The 18,480-nt window shown below is 42.8% G+C and overlaps 1 protein-coding gene and 1 long non-coding RNA gene across 4 annotated transcripts in view; one reads left to right on the forward strand and one right to left on the reverse strand.

Moving 5' to 3' along the window:
- Nucleotides 1–961: 961 nt before the first annotated feature.
- The window catches only part of LOC115159173 (chondroitin sulfate N-acetylgalactosaminyltransferase 1), a 32,333-nt gene continuing 14,814 nt past the window's right edge, over nt 962–18,480 (reverse strand). For all 3 annotated transcript variants that reach the window (XM_029708637.1, XM_029708638.1, XM_029708636.1), the window contains 6 exons: nt 13,616–13,832; nt 12,117–12,218; nt 5,204–5,382; nt 4,912–5,006; nt 4,725–4,806; nt 962–3,072 (listed from right to left, as the gene is read on the reverse strand). In XM_029708637.1, coding sequence (XP_029564497.1) covers nt 2,780–3,072; nt 4,725–4,806; nt 4,912–5,006; nt 5,204–5,382; nt 12,117–12,218; nt 13,616–13,832 — 968 coding nt within the window. In that variant the 3' untranslated portion in view covers nt 962–2,779. The remainder of the gene's footprint in view (nt 3,073–4,724; nt 4,807–4,911; nt 5,007–5,203; nt 5,383–12,116; nt 12,219–13,615; nt 13,833–18,480) is intronic.
- Nucleotides 12,265–13,544, forward strand: LOC115159174 (uncharacterized). The gene is made up of 2 exons (XR_003868856.1): nt 12,265–12,439; nt 13,504–13,544. It is a non-coding gene; the product is annotated as an uncharacterized LOC115159174 (long non-coding RNA).

The raw sequence follows: 18,480 nt of genomic DNA on the forward strand, positions 1-18,480 counted from the left end.
TCAGAACGGGGGCTAATACTTTTTCACAGCACTGTAAATTCTTTATGGGCCTAATAGGAAAGAAGTCGTTTAATGGTAAAAAAAAATACTAGGCTGATTGTCAAACAAATCACTTCAAAAAGTAGGCTACTCCAAAATAATTCCAACATCCAAACAGTACACTGTGCACGCACCAATTGATGAATGAAAAGATACATCTGTTACAAAAGTGTAATGACATTCATCGATTTTCATTAGGCCTACTACAGTGGCGTGTATTTATAGATGCCAAGGGAAGCCATGCTTCCCCAAAAATGTGAACAATAATAATAAATAAAATCAATTTTAAATAATGTTTCATAATTTTCCTTCAATTCGCAAGTGGCTGAATCTATCTCAGCGGAGAAAGCTTACAGTATGAGAGCGAAACAGCGCCCCTCTGGCTCAGCATGTGTAACATTTCATACTATTTTTGGACAGACAGCATCAGATACATGAGCTACGGAGGGGCGCTGTTTCGCTCGATAGGATGCGTTCTCCGGTGAGATTGACGCATCTTGCTGTCCGTACGCGTTTTGGTCAAATTATCAATATTTAGAGACCCCTCCAAGTTTGACTTTTGTTGCCTTTAGATGAGCTCATGTCTCTTTCAGGGGAGATTAACGACCCCTGGCTCACCTCATAATTCACACACCACTCTCCACAACATCTATTTCATAGCCAACATACAGTATCTGTTCATAGGTTTTGGCACTTTGGTTCCTCAACAGGGATGCAATGCTTCCATCTAGAGGTGCACTACTGAACACAACTAACATCTTGTGTACATCACTACACAATACCACGGAGTCTTTTTTAGACATTTCGCAGGCTGCACCACAGGTGAGTAAAGAATAAAGTATAGCGTAGAGTTACAGTAGAGTAGGTTACAGACAACTGCAGTTTTTACATACTGGAATCAAATAAAATCTGTGAAGAAGCATCAGACCAGAATATAATTTTATTTCTTCATTTCAAACTATTACAAGGGTCTCAAAATGAGTAGACATGTTTATTTCAACTGTAGACAACACTTCAAACAGAAACATTAAGAAAATAAATGGGCATGAATTGAGAATCAATCAAGAACTTCATCAGGAAAGTTATATTTATTATTAACAGATAGAAGTATCCTTTCATGAAGCAATAACATGTAAAACAATTAAAAGGTGCATCCTCTTGACTCTTTTTACAGGTTTTGGTCATCCAACACAAATTTAGGTTAGTACAAATTCTTCCATGTGAAGCAACCCAAGTGCTTTCTTGAAATTGAAAGACTTGGGAATTAAATCAAATCTCTCAATATTTAGTTTAAGACAAATAAGTGAACTCGTTAAAGGCATAAAATCATTGTCACACGCTGTGAATGTCAATCCTGTGAAAATGTATTTATATATAATAATATATTTAGTCATCTATAGGCCACATCTCTAAGAAATACTCTCAGTAGAAATCCATCAGGATAACGTCAAAACAATTTGCCACTTTCAAATATCAGACACTCTTTCCATATTAACATTCCATTCCAGATTGTCTTTATTTGCACGTTCATACTAGCCTTTTCCTACCCTTCCTTGTCCTGGTCTATAGTGCTCTGTAGACATGGAAGCATTATACCACCACTAAACTTAATTTGGCTCATGTAGACTTGTGTCAAGCCATCGTCATTTCAGCTTCTAAGAAAGAATAGGCAAATAAGTGATGTAGCTAACAATTGTTAATAATAAATAAGCATTTTTGGAACGAGGCTTTTTCTTTTTCCAACAAAAGTGTGAAAATCATTCTATAATTTTAACACTGGATAACTTAATTATGGAACAGAAGTGTAATACATCTATTATAAAATATATTATTTGCACAATGTTAGCCCATACTCAAAACAAAGGACACTGTACCCATATTTTCTCTCAGGGCAATATAATATTCGTCATACATGTACTGTAGCTTCATTCTCAAACTGCAAACCATAATACTGCTCAGTGTAAAAAATATACTATATTCATTTTGACCCTTCAAACAAGACAAAACTGCACTGTTTTGTTTCTTGATGATGAAAAACCACATAAAAGCACATGCAGGTAGGATTAGTAAAACTCGTGAAAAAGCAGAGCACCATAATGATTCTGTGGAGCTTGAGAAATAATTATTGTCTAACCGTGTCCATGTCCCTCCATTGTTGTCATTGGCTCGCTAAAAAAGCATCACTAACACCTGTTTCCATTTATTGATTGACCATCTGTCTGAGTGTATTGTCATGTAACCAGGTTACATGACTTGAGCTTTAGTGTCCACATTCCATTCACTGTCATGCTGTTTTCCTCCTGTCCACAAGGTGGCTCTAGTAAGACACAGGGAAATCTTGTTCCAGTCTTCCTCCAGCCTCCTTCAAGAAATCAGCAATGCCACATCATGATTCTTAAAACCAGCTGTCAGTCAGTCAACATGAGGCACATGATTTTAGACCAAAACACAGAGGAGCAGTCAATACAAGTATTTCTGCTGGCCCTTTTAACTGTTGTCTTCACAGTGCTTGCACTTCTTCAAGTAACGGAAGGTGTCTTCGGTGTTTTTTGTTATGCCCTTTTTGGCATAACAAAAGGGAGGATATATTGGAGTGTTTTTCCTCTACAGTGAGTCAGTACTGTTATGTCATCACTGTTCATAACAGAAGATCTCTGTTTTGTTGTTGTTCCCCCCTCACTGTCTCTGACTGTCATGCTGTCATGTCTCCTCCTGTAGTCTAGATTCCTGTGCGATTCCCTCATGTCTTTTTGGCAATGGACCGCTGGGGTTTCTGCTTACGCAAGTGTGCCTCGATCTCGTGTCGGAAGAAGAGCATGCCCAGCTGGCCGTGTGAGGCTTCGTTCATGGCCTTGGACTGCATGCACATCCTGTACTGCTCCGGGGGCAGCTCGTCAGCACAGCGCTTCTCGTGCCACAGGTGGAAGAGGCCCCGCGATGGGGACCGCACCACCAGCAGGTTGCTGTGCAGGTACTTCCTGTAAAGGTGAACATCCTCACCACCCCAACCTTTGATGTCCACGTCAAAACCACCTGGAGGAGGGACAACATGAACTCGTAAACTCACTATATCAGGCTGCTGAATAGCCACCACTAGTCAGCTACCTGCTTCCTCCCTCCCCCTATGTGACTATTAAACACTCTGAATCTATATACACTGAGTCTCCAAAACATTAAGGACACCTTCCTAATATTGAGCGCCCCCACCCAGAACAGCCTTAATTCGTCGGGGCGTGGACTCTACAAGGTGTTGAAAGCATTTTACAGGGATGCTAGACCATGTTGACTCCAACACTTTTGTAAAGTTGGCTGGATGTCCTTTGGGTGGTGGACCTTCCTTGATACACATGGGAAATGGTTGAGCGTGAAAACCCCAGCTGCATTGCAGTTCTGAACAAACTGGTGCGCCTGGCACCTACTACCATACTTCATTCAAAGGAACTTCAAACTCTTGTCTTGCCCGTTCACCCTCTGAATGGCGCACGTACACAATCGATGTCTCCGTCGTCTCAAGGCTTAAAAATCCTTCTTTACCCCGTCTCATTCACACTGGTTGAAGTGACTTTAACAAGTGACATCCATAAGGGATCGCAGCTTTCACCTGGATTCACCTGGCAGTTTGCCATGGAAAGAGCAGGTGTTCTTAATGTTTTGTACACTCAGTATATTATGTTCTACCAGTTTTTTCTACATGCATAATGCATGGAGTCTGATGATATGACAGCAGTGGAATGATGAAATATTGTGATAGAACCTCAGAACATGCCCTAACTTGACTTTCAGAGGAAGTAAGATGCTGACGTCAGTTCTTTCCAACTAACTGGACTACATCCTCTTCATACCCTAGGTGACACGGGTAACCATGTTTTGCTTATTTATGCACGAGTGCGGTTTTTCTCCCCCTCTCTCTTTTTAAGATGACTGCAGACTGCTCAGTGCTGAGGGGCTAAACAATGAACCCAACCAGGAAGTTGGAAATTGTTTATTTGTGTGTGCACCAGGGCCTAAAAATATCCCCTCTGTTTGAAGTCACCCTGTCTCTTCTCTTCATCTCACTGTGAGAAGCACATTGTTTATTTTCCTCTCTCTCTCTGTGCCTCTGTCTGTGCCTCTCTCTACCTCCCTTCATCTCTCTCTATTGGGTGAAAATGTCATCACAGATAAATTCATTATTTATCACTATTCGCATCACATCTAAAATCTCAAATCACTCACCCTAGAGTTGCAAGGAGTATTTTATGTATTATAGGTCGTACTGTAGTACGACGTGTCTCGCTCCTGAGAGTTTAAGGTCAGACATGCTGTACCTCTGTCTCCCTCCACAGTAATATTAATGTTCTGCCAGTGGCAAATGAAATTACAACGACAAACAGTCAAATCTCCGTCTATCTCTCTGTATGTGTGTATTTCTGGCTTAGACACGTGCGCCCTACGAGCCCTGGTCAAAAGTAGTGCACCATATACGGAATAAGGTGCCATTTGGGACGCAGACACTGTCCAGAAACGACCCTTATTTACAGCATAGTTTATAGCCTGTGACTTCATCAAATGGCCTCGACTGAGGTGGAAAAATGTATTGAGGCAAAACCTGTCCTGAGAGCCAATATGCCTGAGTCCATAAGAATATTGCAGATGGTTTGGATATGACAATTTACCAGCGCTGAGCACGGTAACATGATATTTACCTATGTTGATGAAATCTGATCTGTACTGGCACGTCATTCCGAAGCCAAAGTCTCTCCATAATCCTGTGTCCTTTTTAATCACCTATTAAAAATAGCAAAAAAATAAATAAAACAGGCAAATCTTTAAGGTAAGAAAATGTGCTGTTGTACATATTTCTGAGGACATCTGTGAAAGCAGGTTTCTTACCAGCTGCTGTTCAACTGGTGGGATGTGGTCATGATTGCCGTAGATCAAGGTTGGGTTATACTGGCTGAACAGAACAGGATAGAAGACCTTCTTACCTGAGGAAGAAATAAATATGTGAAAATGTAACCAAACAAATCTAAGATTTCCAAAGTATTAATTACCAATGGTTAATACAAAAACAACATCTCAACGGTTATTTCATTCAAATCTCAGCTTTGTTAGAAAACCAAGAGACACAGTGGCCCACGCCGAACATAGCACTGATGTGGATTTGTTCAGTGTACTGTAGTACCAGGTTGAGCGTTGAGACGGCAGGTGTTCAGGAAGTCGGCGGTAAAGTAGATGTCGACGTCACAGAAGAAGAGGAGGACGTTTCCTCCCTTCCACGCCCTGGCGCCCACATCCAGGCCACGCCCCCTGGAGAACTCCTCATTCAGCTGCAGCAGGGAGAAGTTCTTAAAGTTGATCTCCCTGCAGAGAGATAAGAAGAAGAACACTTAAACAAAACAAACGACGAAAACAGTCCAATAAGGTGCACAGACTATACTGGAAACAAACACAAGTGAAAACACACACAACTAAATATGGCCTCCAATCAGAGATAACAACAACCAGCTGCCTCTAATTGGAGGTCATTGACAAAACTAACATAGAAATAGACAAGCTCGATAAACACATTGAAATAGATAATCTAGAACATAAACCAAAAACTCCGAAACACACAAACCAAACACCCCCTGCCACGCCCTGACCAAACTACAATAACAAATAACCCCTTTTACTGGTCAGGACGTGACATATACACAAATGTCCAACAGAAATCTATCTTCTGCTTTAACCCAACCTCTCCGAAAGAAACTCGTATGCAAACAGGTTGGAGAGGTTGGAGCAGAGAGAGAGAGAGAGAGAGGGGAGAGGGGAGGAGAGAATTTGACAGAATTGGAGATGAAATCGGATTTGATTCAGAGACAGAACCCAACGGAAACTAGACAGAGGGAGACAGTGTGGCAAAAGAAATAGACCAAAAATGAATTAGCGTCATTGGTTTAAATTGTATTTATTAGAGGGAGTGGGACAGGCTTAATTCATCAGTGTCTAATGGGTCTTATGAGAGCAGAGGGCCCAGCTGAGTCCGAATACAGACACTGCATACAATATACACAGCTCTGTCTTTGTACTGTACCATTAACTACAACACACACACACACACACACACACACACACACACACACACACACACACACACACACACACACACACACTACCCCCGTATACTGTAGCAAACCTAATTTCCCCTTTGACAACAGCAGAACTAATAAGATCAGGTCTGTAAAGTGGCTACATGATGGCTGCGTCCCAAATGGCACCTACAATATGCCCTACATAGTTAATATGCTACTTACTCTGTCAACGTGACAAATGTGTTTTGTGACATCTCAGCCTCCTTTAGGCATTATTATCATCCACCCACGGTAAACAACCACTGATTGATGTTCCTTTATTAGTGTGGGATTATGCCCTTGTGGATAGTGTGGATAGAGTGGCACGTTGTGGGCTCAACTCAAATACAAGCCTGCTACCGTACAGAGAGAGAGAGAGAGAGAGAGAGAGAGAGAGAGAGAGAGAGAGAGAGAGAGAGAGAGAGAGAGAGAGAGAGAGAAGGGGACTGCAAAGACTTGAGGTCTGCTATGGAAGACACACACACACACACACACACACACACACACACACACACACACACACACACACACACACACACACACACACACACACACACACACAGCAGGATCCATCAGGATAAATTATACATCCATTCCTAACCTTGGGCCTTGCACTAGGGGGAACTAGCAAGAAAACATTGCAATTAATTGTTTGAGATGTGAACACTATAAAACTGTTAATACATTATTAATGAACGCTCTCACATGATCACATATTCATGCCCAAAATGGATCATAAATTCAACTTTCCAGTTAAAAAGAGAACACAATTACTCATCTGTGACATAAATGATGATGTACTGTGGTGTATTTTATTCACAGGTCTGGTAGCAGAACATAAACTGATAATATTTCCAGAGACAACCCATAGATTCAACTGTAGCCCACCAGCAGATCAAAGAACATGAGGAACATAATCCGTTTTTTTAATTTTATTATCGAGTTATGATTAAAATATAATATTGAAACTTGATTCATGTGCCTTTTATTATGGGGTTCATATTCCGCTATAGCACTGTGGGATAGTTCTGAATGGTGGCTATAAGATGACAATGGTTGCAGCCTGATCTCTAGCTTTGCACTGCAGGGTTAGACGTTACTCTAAGGTAGTTATACGGCAGAGGCGACGTGACAGTTGTAGTACAGATGCCGTATCTTAGTTTGATCATAATGGAAATGCAAACTTGTAGTGTATTGAAGGTTTAAAAATGCTTCTAAAGTTTCAAATTTCCACTTAAAAATATGAGACTGGATTTGATTTGATTTATTGGGATACCCATTAGCCGACGCCAATGGCGACAGCTAGTCTTACTTGGGTTCGACAGTTTGTCATAATGAATTTGCCCTAATGAAAAATGTGTCAACCCCTACAAAAAAAAAATGAACATTCATTATAATCCACATAATAATTCACATTTCCTGTAGCTGCTGGATTCTTTTCCTGCTGTGAGAAACTGGGTCAAATCAAGATACGGCATCTGTAGTTCAGCCTGACACTATAGCCTGTAGGCTATTCCCAGTACGGAGTCCTTCTGCCCGTCTCTTATCATCTCTCTATCAGCATCTAGCCAAACTGAACCAGAGGGAAGGGCTCCTTCTCTCCTTCCTGGGGGCGCTGGCTCTGGAATAGATCAACTGTGTATTTGATTTCAGATTAATCTGTATGGAGACCGACTTATATCTGCTGTCAGAAAGAAAACAGATTTAGGACCAGTGTACATGAGCTTAATCCTGCGTAGACACAAACAGATACACCCATGAATTGGCTGGTGTGGCTAAAACAGATACCAGCCAATACGTGGGTCTGTGGCCAGAACAAAAACACCCACGTTTTGGCCAGAACAGATGCACCCACGTTTTGGCTGGTGTGGCCAGAACAGAAAACCCCCCGTGTTGGTTGGTGTGCCCAGACATACGGACAGACAGACTGGCAGACAAATATAGACAGACAGAAACACAGACACCCACAGATACACCCACAAATGCAAAAATGCACACATGCATGCCTACCATATACACATACTAAAACTCATACTAGTGCAGAATGTATGCTTGTAAATGTTGCCACTAGAATTCCCAGCCAGCTGTTGTTTATTCAAGGTGCACAAAATCTTTTAAGTCCCCAGAAATTCTTAGGACATTAAAACATTGTTTGCCAAGCCCTGTGGGAGTTTGTTCCCGCATTTGATAAATACCTTTTAAACCACAAATTATATTTCAAAAAAACATTAAATATGTATGTGGGCCAGAGTAATTAAAAGCAGCCAAACATGATTTAATTCAAATCACATTAGTAGTTGGTAGGAGTGGGATTAGTTTAGGATTCAGACTGCTTGTTGGAGTGTTTTCACTGTGATTCAAGCAGCCCCAAGCCTCAGGCCAAAACACACTGGATATTTCCTTTCGTGATCCTGGTTTGGTATGTCCGTCTGGTGCTGGTCTGGGAAAGCCCCCCACCCCTCTTTCTCCCCCTCTCCCTACATCCTTCTATCCATTTTCCAGCCATCCTCAGTACTGCCATGTCAAACAAGCACAGGAAGGAGCTCCTGTCTGTCTCCCCTGTCCTGTCTTCTGCCTCCAGGGAGGGGAAATCTTCAACTAGGAGTTCAAGACCCCTCTCTGTCTACTGTTAACACCCTGAGGAGTCTCACTGTGTGTGTGTGTGTGTGTGTGTGTGTGTGTGTGTGTGTGTGTGTGTGTGTGTGTGTGTGTGTGTGTGTGTGTGTGTGTGTGTGTGTGTGTGTGTGTGTGTGTGTGTGTGTGTGTGTGTGTGTGTGTGTGTGTGTGTGTCTGAGTGAGAGCACTCACCGCCCATTTGTCTGACAGCCGGGGCCTCTAGTGTTTTGGAGGACCCTGGAGAGTTAGGATTCAGTAAAATGTTTTGAAGAAACATCATCAGTACTGGTCATTAAAAATGTAGACGTGTGTAGACGCAGGCCTCAGGCAAGGCCCCATTAAGCAGGACTGAAGTGGTTTTTAAGTGTGTGTGTGTGTGTGTGTGTGTGTGTGTGTGTGTGTGTGTGTGTGTGTGTGTGTGTGAGAGAGAAAGATAGAGCATAATGAGAGGCAGATTTAAATTTACTTAACGTGGATAAACATCAACACTGGATGGAAACACAAAGAACACACTCCGGCTTCCAGTTTCCTGAAAAGCCAAAATATTGTGTCATCCATATGAAATCCTACACTACCCTGTGATGAAGTTTTTTGTTGTTGAAAGGATGCAGTGCTTTGTCTGTCTCCCTGAGGAGCTGATCCCTCTAAGGAGATGTAGGAATGGTGCATTAGCATTTACTGTGCGCTGTTAGCTGGTGGGCTGCTGTTTATGTTCTGAGGACATCTGTGGTTCACAGGCGTTCAGCTATCACCCTGGGCTCAAAACGCTCTCCTCTTTCCGCTCTCTTCTCTTCTCTGCTGTGTCTTTTCTTTGATGCATCTCTTCTCCTCTCCTCTCCTCTCCTCTCTCCCTCATGGACACTAATTTATTCATGTCTATCGATTTCCCCCTGCTCTTCAAACAGCTCGGTGTGTCTCTGTCCATCTCAAACTGGAGTGATGGACAGTTACTGGTTGAAGCGTGTTCGACATGATAATCATGTCTCGTTGTCTGGTACAGGTCACTAACATACAGCAAGAGGAATTTAACTTTATTTCAACCTGCTCTGTCTCTCTACTTTGATGATGTGATTTAGCTGACTTGGATACAGAGCTTGCCCCTATGATTATGAGCACATTCAGTACAATACGGGTAAATAGTCTTTGGATAGGGAAGGATGACTTTGATTTAGTCAGGGCAGACGCAGCAGCAGCAGAAGCAAATGATCCATCCGGTGCCTGCTGTTGGAAACAGATATTGACATCGGCAAAGCTACAATAAGGGCAGGCAGGATTCAGATCGTCGCCCATGGATCAATTGTACCGTCACACAAATCGATAACCCTTCAGACCAGTTCAACAGAGAAAAAAAAGGAATAGGGAGAGATTGGAGTCTGGATGTTATCTTTCTCTCTAGGAGATCAGTGCTTGATTAAAGTGTCTGATCCAGAGTCAGATGAAGTGTTGCGTAACCACGGCGATGGAAGGCATTGACAACAGAGAGCTGTTTATGAGGTGACAAGAGGACAGACCATGATTGATACAGTAGATATGTTTGGTATCATGTGAGCTCCATCCTGAACTGTAGCAGACCTGGTTTCAAATAGTGTTACTCTAAAGAGTTTGATTGAGTCTGCCTGGAGTGCCAGGGCAAGCTCACAAACACAGCTAAATCATTTGAAAGTAAACAATTACCATTTGAACCCAGGTCTGGCGTGAGCTCCAATCGTGGGACTGTTATGGCTGTTAAGATATTCGTTATCAGAGTAATTGTGATACAAAAAGCTTAGATACAAAAAGCCTCAACTGTGAACTAGTTGAGCGAGACTGTGTGGATAACAGGTATCAACATATGTCTTGTTACACACAGGCTGTGTCTATGGTATTTGCTGGGAACAAAGTGAACAAATCCTCCAAGGACTAACACAGCTCTTTCCCTTGCCCAGTGAGACAACACATTTAGCAGCGGAGGTCACTGTCTCAGAGAGAATGTACAAGGATAGCGTCTTGCCTTTCTCCCTTTAACTATTCACTCCATCACAGGCCATTCGCAGAGACATGAGAGCTGTTGACAATGAGATATCTCTGAGCGAAAGACCTTGGCTCTCATCAGGTTTCTCTTTCTAGACAATACTGTCTGCCTCATTGTCATTGAGAGCAAGAAAGCGAGAGAGCGAGAGAGAGAGAGAGAGAGAGAGAGAGAAAAGCTGTAGTGTGACATCTGAAACCAGCTCAAAGCCTAGCATGAGGTGTGCAACTCTTTCTCTCTCCTTCCCTCTTTCTCTCCTTCTTTCTCTTTCTACCCCTGCAAACCATCCGGCCAGGGGTGGGCACAGCGTCTCCATGGCAACCTACCAGATAATCAGCACAGTACCAGAGTACCGTGTGAACTCATTTCACCCACAGGACGATCTCAAATTGACCCTGGACCTGTAATTGTATCTGCGGGCAATACACTAATTTCAGTGCGACCGCTGTCAGCCCTGATCCCAGGCCTGTAATATCCGACACTGGCAGAGGTCACTGAGTGCCTCTGGGTGGCCACACTCCTACATTATTCATCAGACGTGGCTGAGGTTTCTGAGTTGCTATAAAGAGAGACAGGGAGTGTGTGTGTGTGTGTGTGTGTGCAAGGGGGGGGGGGGGGTTGTACAGTGGGGTCCATAATTATAGGCACTCTTTTGTTTAATACAAAACATCTGAAAAAGATAGGGGTCACAATGATTGACACCCCTGTTTTCAATCCTCTAGCACTGTCCCCTTACCAAGAACCATTAGATTTTAGCCAAAAACCTGGTTGCCTTTCCCAGGAGGATGACACTTGGCCACAAGTGGATCTTCCAGCAAGACAATAACCCCAAGCACACATCAAACATCCACAAATAAATGGTTCATTGGCCACATAATTTACATTTTGTAATGTCCATCTCAGTCTCCGGATATGAACCCCATTAAAAACCTGTGGTTTGAATTGAAGAGGGCAGTTCATAAGAGCAGACAAAGGATATCAAAGTTCTGGAAAGATCCTGTATGGAGGAATGGTTTTAGATCCCTCCCAACGTGTTCTCCAATCGGATAAAACATTTGAGAAAAAGGCTCAGTGTCGTTATCCTCGCAAGGGGAGGGTGCTGGAGTATCGAAAACAGGGGTGTCAATAATTCTGACCCCTATCATTTTTAGATCATTTCTCTGAGCAATTTTATGAATATAAAATAAGGATTTCCCATTTTCTAAGCATACAGTCATGTTTGCTCATCTGTGCATGTGTGAGCATGTGTGGGTGTGTGATTGTGTATGTGTGTGTGTGTGTGTATATGTCTGTTTCTGTGTCTCTGCGTGTGTTGTTGTGTGTGTGGATGTGTGTGTGTGTGTGTGTGTTTTTCCACCCACCTAGACGTGTTCTCCAGAGTGCTCCGGACCTCATTCATCTGGTCCTTCCCAAAATACACCACTGTGAGGTGAACACGCCCATCCTGCCGCACACACACCTCTCTGCAACAACACACGCAAACACATTAAGAAACAATGAATCAAACGGAGCAGGGGACTTATTATACACAACCCAAGTACGGAGAGGGCCAAGGGGAAGGTAGCCTAGGTTGAAATCATTTGTTTTGCTTTCAGCAGACTTTCGCTGCGTTTGAAGCTTGCCTGGCGCAATGGAACCGGTGGAATCATCTTCGAGGTCCAAACCCTGCACATTTGCACTGAAGGTAGGCTGAGACAAAAAGTTCAAAGTATTTGAAAGAAAACATATATTGTATCAATAGAAGAGGTCAGTTCAAAATGGGGTTACAGAAAGATCAGAGAGTACCGTTAAGGGTAGGTGCATACCAGTTGAGGCTGGTGGGAGGAGCTATAGGAGGACGGGCTCACTGTAAAGGCTGGAATGGAATTAATGGAACGGTACCAAACACATTGCACTTATGGAAACCACGTTTGACTCCGTTCCATGGATTCCATTCCAGCCATTACAATGAGCCCGTCCTCCTACAGCTCCTCCCAACAGCCTCCACTGGTGCATACTGTACATGCACAGGCTGCATACGGTATGTTCCGTTTATATAGGAGTCACACAATGAGGACCTGGCACCAGACAGAAGCCTAGAGCGATCGATCTCCAGCACTAGTGTGACATTCTACAACTCTAGCAGTAGACATTCTGATGGAGACACGCCAAATGTGTACGCTGTGCTCGGTAAATGAGTCACATGGCTTCTGAAAGACTGTCAGTTCTACCTCCCATTGCTCTTCTCTCCACGTGAATGCACACGCACGCACGCACGCACACACACACACACACACCTCCTCCTCCCTTAAATATGGATGAGACCAAAGCGTTTGCTCAGCGACTCAGGGAACCTTTGTACAGCATGAACAGCACCACTATATCACAGGTTCCCTCTGAGTCCTGGGGGCAGTTTCATGTGCTGGGTTTAAGACTGCTACTAAGCAGGATTTGCTAGAAAAAAAAACCCTCAAAGCCTTGATAAGCAGCTGTGCAGGAGTGTAACAAATTACAGGACTGAAAGAGTCTCTAACAGACAGACATACCATGGCTATCAGGGTACAAACAGAACCTTTACCTCCTATATTCTGAATCCTTACTGCTGTGACAAACCAGGAATGTCAAACATGGATAACTACTGTATATTCTGTTTCTCGTTCCCTTTAACTCGGTTATTGCCTAACATTATCATAGCTAATACAAGTGAACACGCTTTTTTACATTTCTTTATTAACCCTTATTTTACCTTTATTTTTTTTTTTGAGGTAGGTTGCCGGAGAACACATTCTGATTTACCGCAACAACCCGGGGAAAGAGTTACAAGGAAGAGGAGAGGGGCGAAAGGGCCAATAACACGCATGAATAACTGAGTGGCTCTCACCTGAAGTTGTGCATGAAGTGTCTGAACTTGTCGGCCCTCTGGGAGAGGGGCACTATGATGTTGATGGGGACGTTGGCCGTATCCACTCTCTCGTTCTTCACCTTCATCAGCGGCCCAAAGGGACGGAACAGAACCAGCTTCCTGAACTCACGGCTTTGGTCCCCTTTGAAGGTGAGCTCATACAGAGTGCCTTTGTCCTTCTCCGTCCGAGCGATACCTGGGGAAGGGAGAAGAGTGAGTTTACCCATACATATGCACACACCAGGGCTGTGAAATTCAGACACACACACACACGCACGCACGCACGCACACACGCACGCACGCACGCACACAGCTGAACTGCAGTTCAGTTTATTTGATTATTTGTTGTTATAATGTTGATGGCTATCCAGTAGTGCATCGTGGATAATCTGTCTGGGTTTGTCAACTGGTGAATATTTTCTCCACTTTGCTGCCTGAATCTGAACGTTTTTCGAAAAGAGAAGGATATTCCTTGGCTGTGTGGCCATGGGAGAGAGAGACAGACAGGGTATTTAAGACAGACCCAGAGAGACAGGGATAGACAGACAGGGCATTTCAAGCTCAGGGAGAGAGAGAGATACAGGACAAGGAGAGAGGGACAGACAGGGCATTTAAGTGAGAGAGAGAGAGAGAGAGAGCAACAGACAGGGCATTTCAGAACTTGGGAGAGAGTGACAGACAGGGTATTTCAGGCCCAGGGAGAGAGAGAGATACAGGACAAAGGAGAGAGGGACAGACAGGGCATTTAAGTGTGTGAGAGAGAGAGAGCAACAGACAGGGCATTTCAGAACTTGGGAGAGAGTGACAGACAGGGTATTTCAGGCCCAGGGAGAGAGAAAGGGCATTTCAAGCCCAGGGAGAGAGAGAGAGACAATCAGGGCAATTCAGGCCCACGGAATGAGAAAGGGACAGACAGGCAGGCATACAGACAGACAGACAGACAGACAGACAGACAGACAGACAGACAGACAGACAGACAGACAGACAGACAGACAGACAGACAGGAGACGCACAGAGAGAGAGAGAGAGAGTACCTGACCACTGTGACTGACCCAAAATTAAGGAAATCTTTGACTATGTACAGCCGCCGAAGGCAGACCTGGCTCTCAGGAGAAGACAAGCTATGTTCACACTGCCCACAAAATGAGGTGGAAACTGAGCTGCACTTCTTAACCTCCTGCCAAATGTATGACCATATTAGAGACACATATTTCCCTCAGATTACACAGACCCACAAAGAATTCGAAAACAAATCCAATTTTGATAAACTCCCATATCTACTGGGTGAAATACCACAGCGTGACATCACAGCAGCAAGATTTGTGACTTGTTGCCACAGGAAAATGGCAACCAGTGAAGAACAAACACTATCGTAAATACGACCTATATTTTTGTTTATTTATTTTCCCATTTGTGCTTGAACTATTTGCATATCATCACAACACTGTATTGTTAGGTTCTAAATAACAGGGTAAAAAGTGAAGGACAACTATGAAAAGCTAGTTTTTAAACCTGCCTCCTATGCTGAGTCTCCTCCTTACACATCTGGACAGCCGATACATCTCGGTTGCTAGACAGGACGTTAGTGATGCATGCTCTTTCTCACTTCATCTGACCTGACCTCGGCCCAAATTCCTCACTCCTCCCCCAACTGACGGCTGACCTGTTGACTTTTACCAGACTGTGGCCCCCTTCTCCTTTCCATAGGATACCTGATGTCTAACAATAACATGTTCTGCATTCCCCGCTCTCCCTCCCTTCCATATTTCAAGTTTAGAAGTCAGAACCCATCAGTATATAGACATAATATGACATTTGAAATGTCTTTATTCTTTTTGGAACTTTTGTGAGTGTAATGTTACATTTTTTTATTGTTTATTTCACTTTTGTTTAGTATCTATTTCACTTGCTTTGATAATGTAAACACATGTTTCCCATGCCAATAAAGCCCCTTAAATTGACATTGAAATTTAATTGAGAGTGAGCGGGGGGGGGGGGGGGGGAAATCGAGAGAGAGACAGAAACTGACAGAGAGAGAGCGAGAGAGAGAGACAGACAGGGCATTATGACAGGGCATTTTATTCCCAGAGAGAGATGGACAGGGCATTTCAGGCCACTGTAAAAACCCCAGCCTCTCCCCTCTGCTCCTAGATGGACTTGGCTGGGGCCCTGGGCCATCTGCCACTCTGACAGCTGAAGGAGACTGGTCATGCATAGAGATCATACTCACACTGGATTTACAACGCCTCACAGTAGTTAATACCCAGACATATCACTCAACAACAATACAGTTTACTCAGTCCCCCCTTCACAGCTGTGCACTGTCAGTCAAAACCTCTGGTTCCAAAGATGGCATGACTGGACTGAAAAAAATACAGCAAGAGTGTGAGGTTTGTCATCATGAAAGCAAAATTCTGTCCGAAATAATTATTTGAATTCTCTACAGAAAATGCTTGTACTTTGTTCCCATTTCAAAACATTCTACTTCGATTACTTCAAGAATAAACAGGATATTTTAAGTCATGCAACAATGCAGTAGAATCTAGTACAGTATCAAAATCCTCATACTGCAGGCTACTTACTCTCCCGCTCAAACTACACCGATAGAAACACAGGAAGCTGCCAAAGCCAAACGGAATAGCTTGTGATCCCCAGTCTGATAGTGGTAAGACTAACTTCCTGTGATAAGAGCCATCTTCTCTTAAATCTGGGGACGGGGTGGGCTGTGGCTCCTCAGCCCAGCCTCCATGTACCACATAAACATGTTTTTCACATTCACACAGCATACAGATGTAGGATATTAATTTGATCACCCTGTTGCAGGATAACATTACTGCAATGTGGGACATTTAAAACTAATCATGTATTTGAGGTTTAAAAAGTCTTCTGAAGTTCGTAATTTCCACTTTGCCATTTCAGACTTGGTTTTTCCTTAGAAAAATGTCCATTAACTGTAATCCACAGGCAGCCCAATTCTGATATTTTTTCCACTCATTTTGACCAATCACATCAGCTCTTTTAGGGGTGGCAGGTAGCCTAGTGGGTAGTGCGTAAGGGCCAGTAACCGAAAGGTTGCTGGATCAAATCCCCGAGCTGTCGTTCTGCCCCTGAACAAAGCAGTTAACCCACTGTTCCCCAGTAGGCAATCATTGTAAATAAGAATTTGTTCTTAACTGACTTGCCTAGTTAAATAAAAAATAAAAAAATGTTCACATCAGATCTTTTTCAGAGCTGATTTGAATGGTCTAAAGACCAATTATTTAAAAAAAGATTAGAATTGGGCTGCCTCTCTAAAAGCAGCAATAATAATTCACATTTCCTCTTGATGCATGATTATTTTCCTGCTGTAGCAAACTGGCTCAAATTAAGATCCTACATCTGTACCACTCTATTTCCACCCAAACCCTCTCTTTTGCTTTATACTTTTTTCTATTTTGTCTCTCCCTCTCTCCCTCTCGTTTCCTTCGCTCTCTCTCCCCTTCTACTCTGTCCCTCTTATTCCTTGTTGTCTCGTTGCCCACTCTCATTCTTTCTGTACGACAGCTGAGCAAACCCACCCAGGGCAGCTCCTGAGAAACACCATTCAGTACAGCCAATGGGTAGTGTCCAGTACTTGTGTTCAGTCGCAGCTCGCTAACTGAGAATTGGCAGGGCTCTAATGCTCCCTTTGTAATCGTCAGCATCTCAACAAGCTTCAAGTTGTCCGAATGAATGAAAAGGTACTTGTCCACTGGTACAACTCATTTAAAAGGACGGGCAAGGAGAACTTCATTGCTAATATAAAGACAGTTCATTAACTAGCCTACACGGCCGCTTTCATTTTTGTTGTTGAACAATGGTTGTTGTTTGCTACTTGCTACACAGCCACGTCCAACTACAGAGTACTCCTTGGATTACTCAGGAACAAATTGGCTATCTACAGGGTCAAAACACATTTAAAAAGAGTTTATTTCCAAAACGCTATATCTACCAATGTTTCACGTGTTTTTTCACCAGAAATGATTGCTTATGGGTACCTTCATGTGTGTAAAATATTACTGTTCTCAGATTTTTAATTCATAGATTTTAGGTGTGTATTAAAAATGTTTTTTTTTTGCAAAACGCTATATATCCATTGTTTCGCTGGATTAGAATGTTCGTATACTCTATATTTGACTGTGATATGTGGTTGTCTCCACTACCTATCTAACGATGAATGCACTAACTGTAAGTCACTCTGGATAAGAGCATCTGCTAAATGACGGAAATGTCAAATATAAATGTTTTACATACAGATCTCATATTACTGTATCGAGTCATTTTATTTTTAAATATTGATGTTACAGCAGATGTTAATAGAAGTGTAGTGAAATGCTTGTGCTTCTAGTTCCAACAATGCAGTAATATCTAACAAGTAATCTAACAAATTCACAACTACCTTATACACACAAATGTAAAGGGATGAATAAGAATATGTACATATAAATATATGGATGAGTGATGGCCGTGCGGCATAGGCAAGTTGCAGTAGATGGTATGGAACAGTACATACAGTTGAAGTCGGAAGTTTACTTACACCTTAGCCAAATACATTTAAACTCAGTGTTTCACAATTCCTGACATTTAATCCTAGTAAAAATTCCCTGTCTTAGGTCAGTTAGGATCACCACTTTATTTTAAGAACGTGAAATGTCATAAAAAGTAGAGAGAATTATTTATTTCAGCTTTTATTTCTTTCATCACATTCCCAGTGGGTCAGACGTTTACATACACTCAATTAGTATTTGGTAGCATTGCCTTTAAATTGTTTATCTTGGGTCAAACGTTTTGGGTAGCCTTCCACAAGATTCCCACAATAAGTTGGG

The sequence above is a fragment of the Salmo trutta genome, chromosome 23 (genome assembly GCF_901001165.1).
Source record: "Salmo trutta chromosome 23, fSalTru1.1, whole genome shotgun sequence".
Taxonomy (NCBI): domain Eukaryota; kingdom Metazoa; phylum Chordata; class Actinopteri; order Salmoniformes; family Salmonidae; genus Salmo; species Salmo trutta.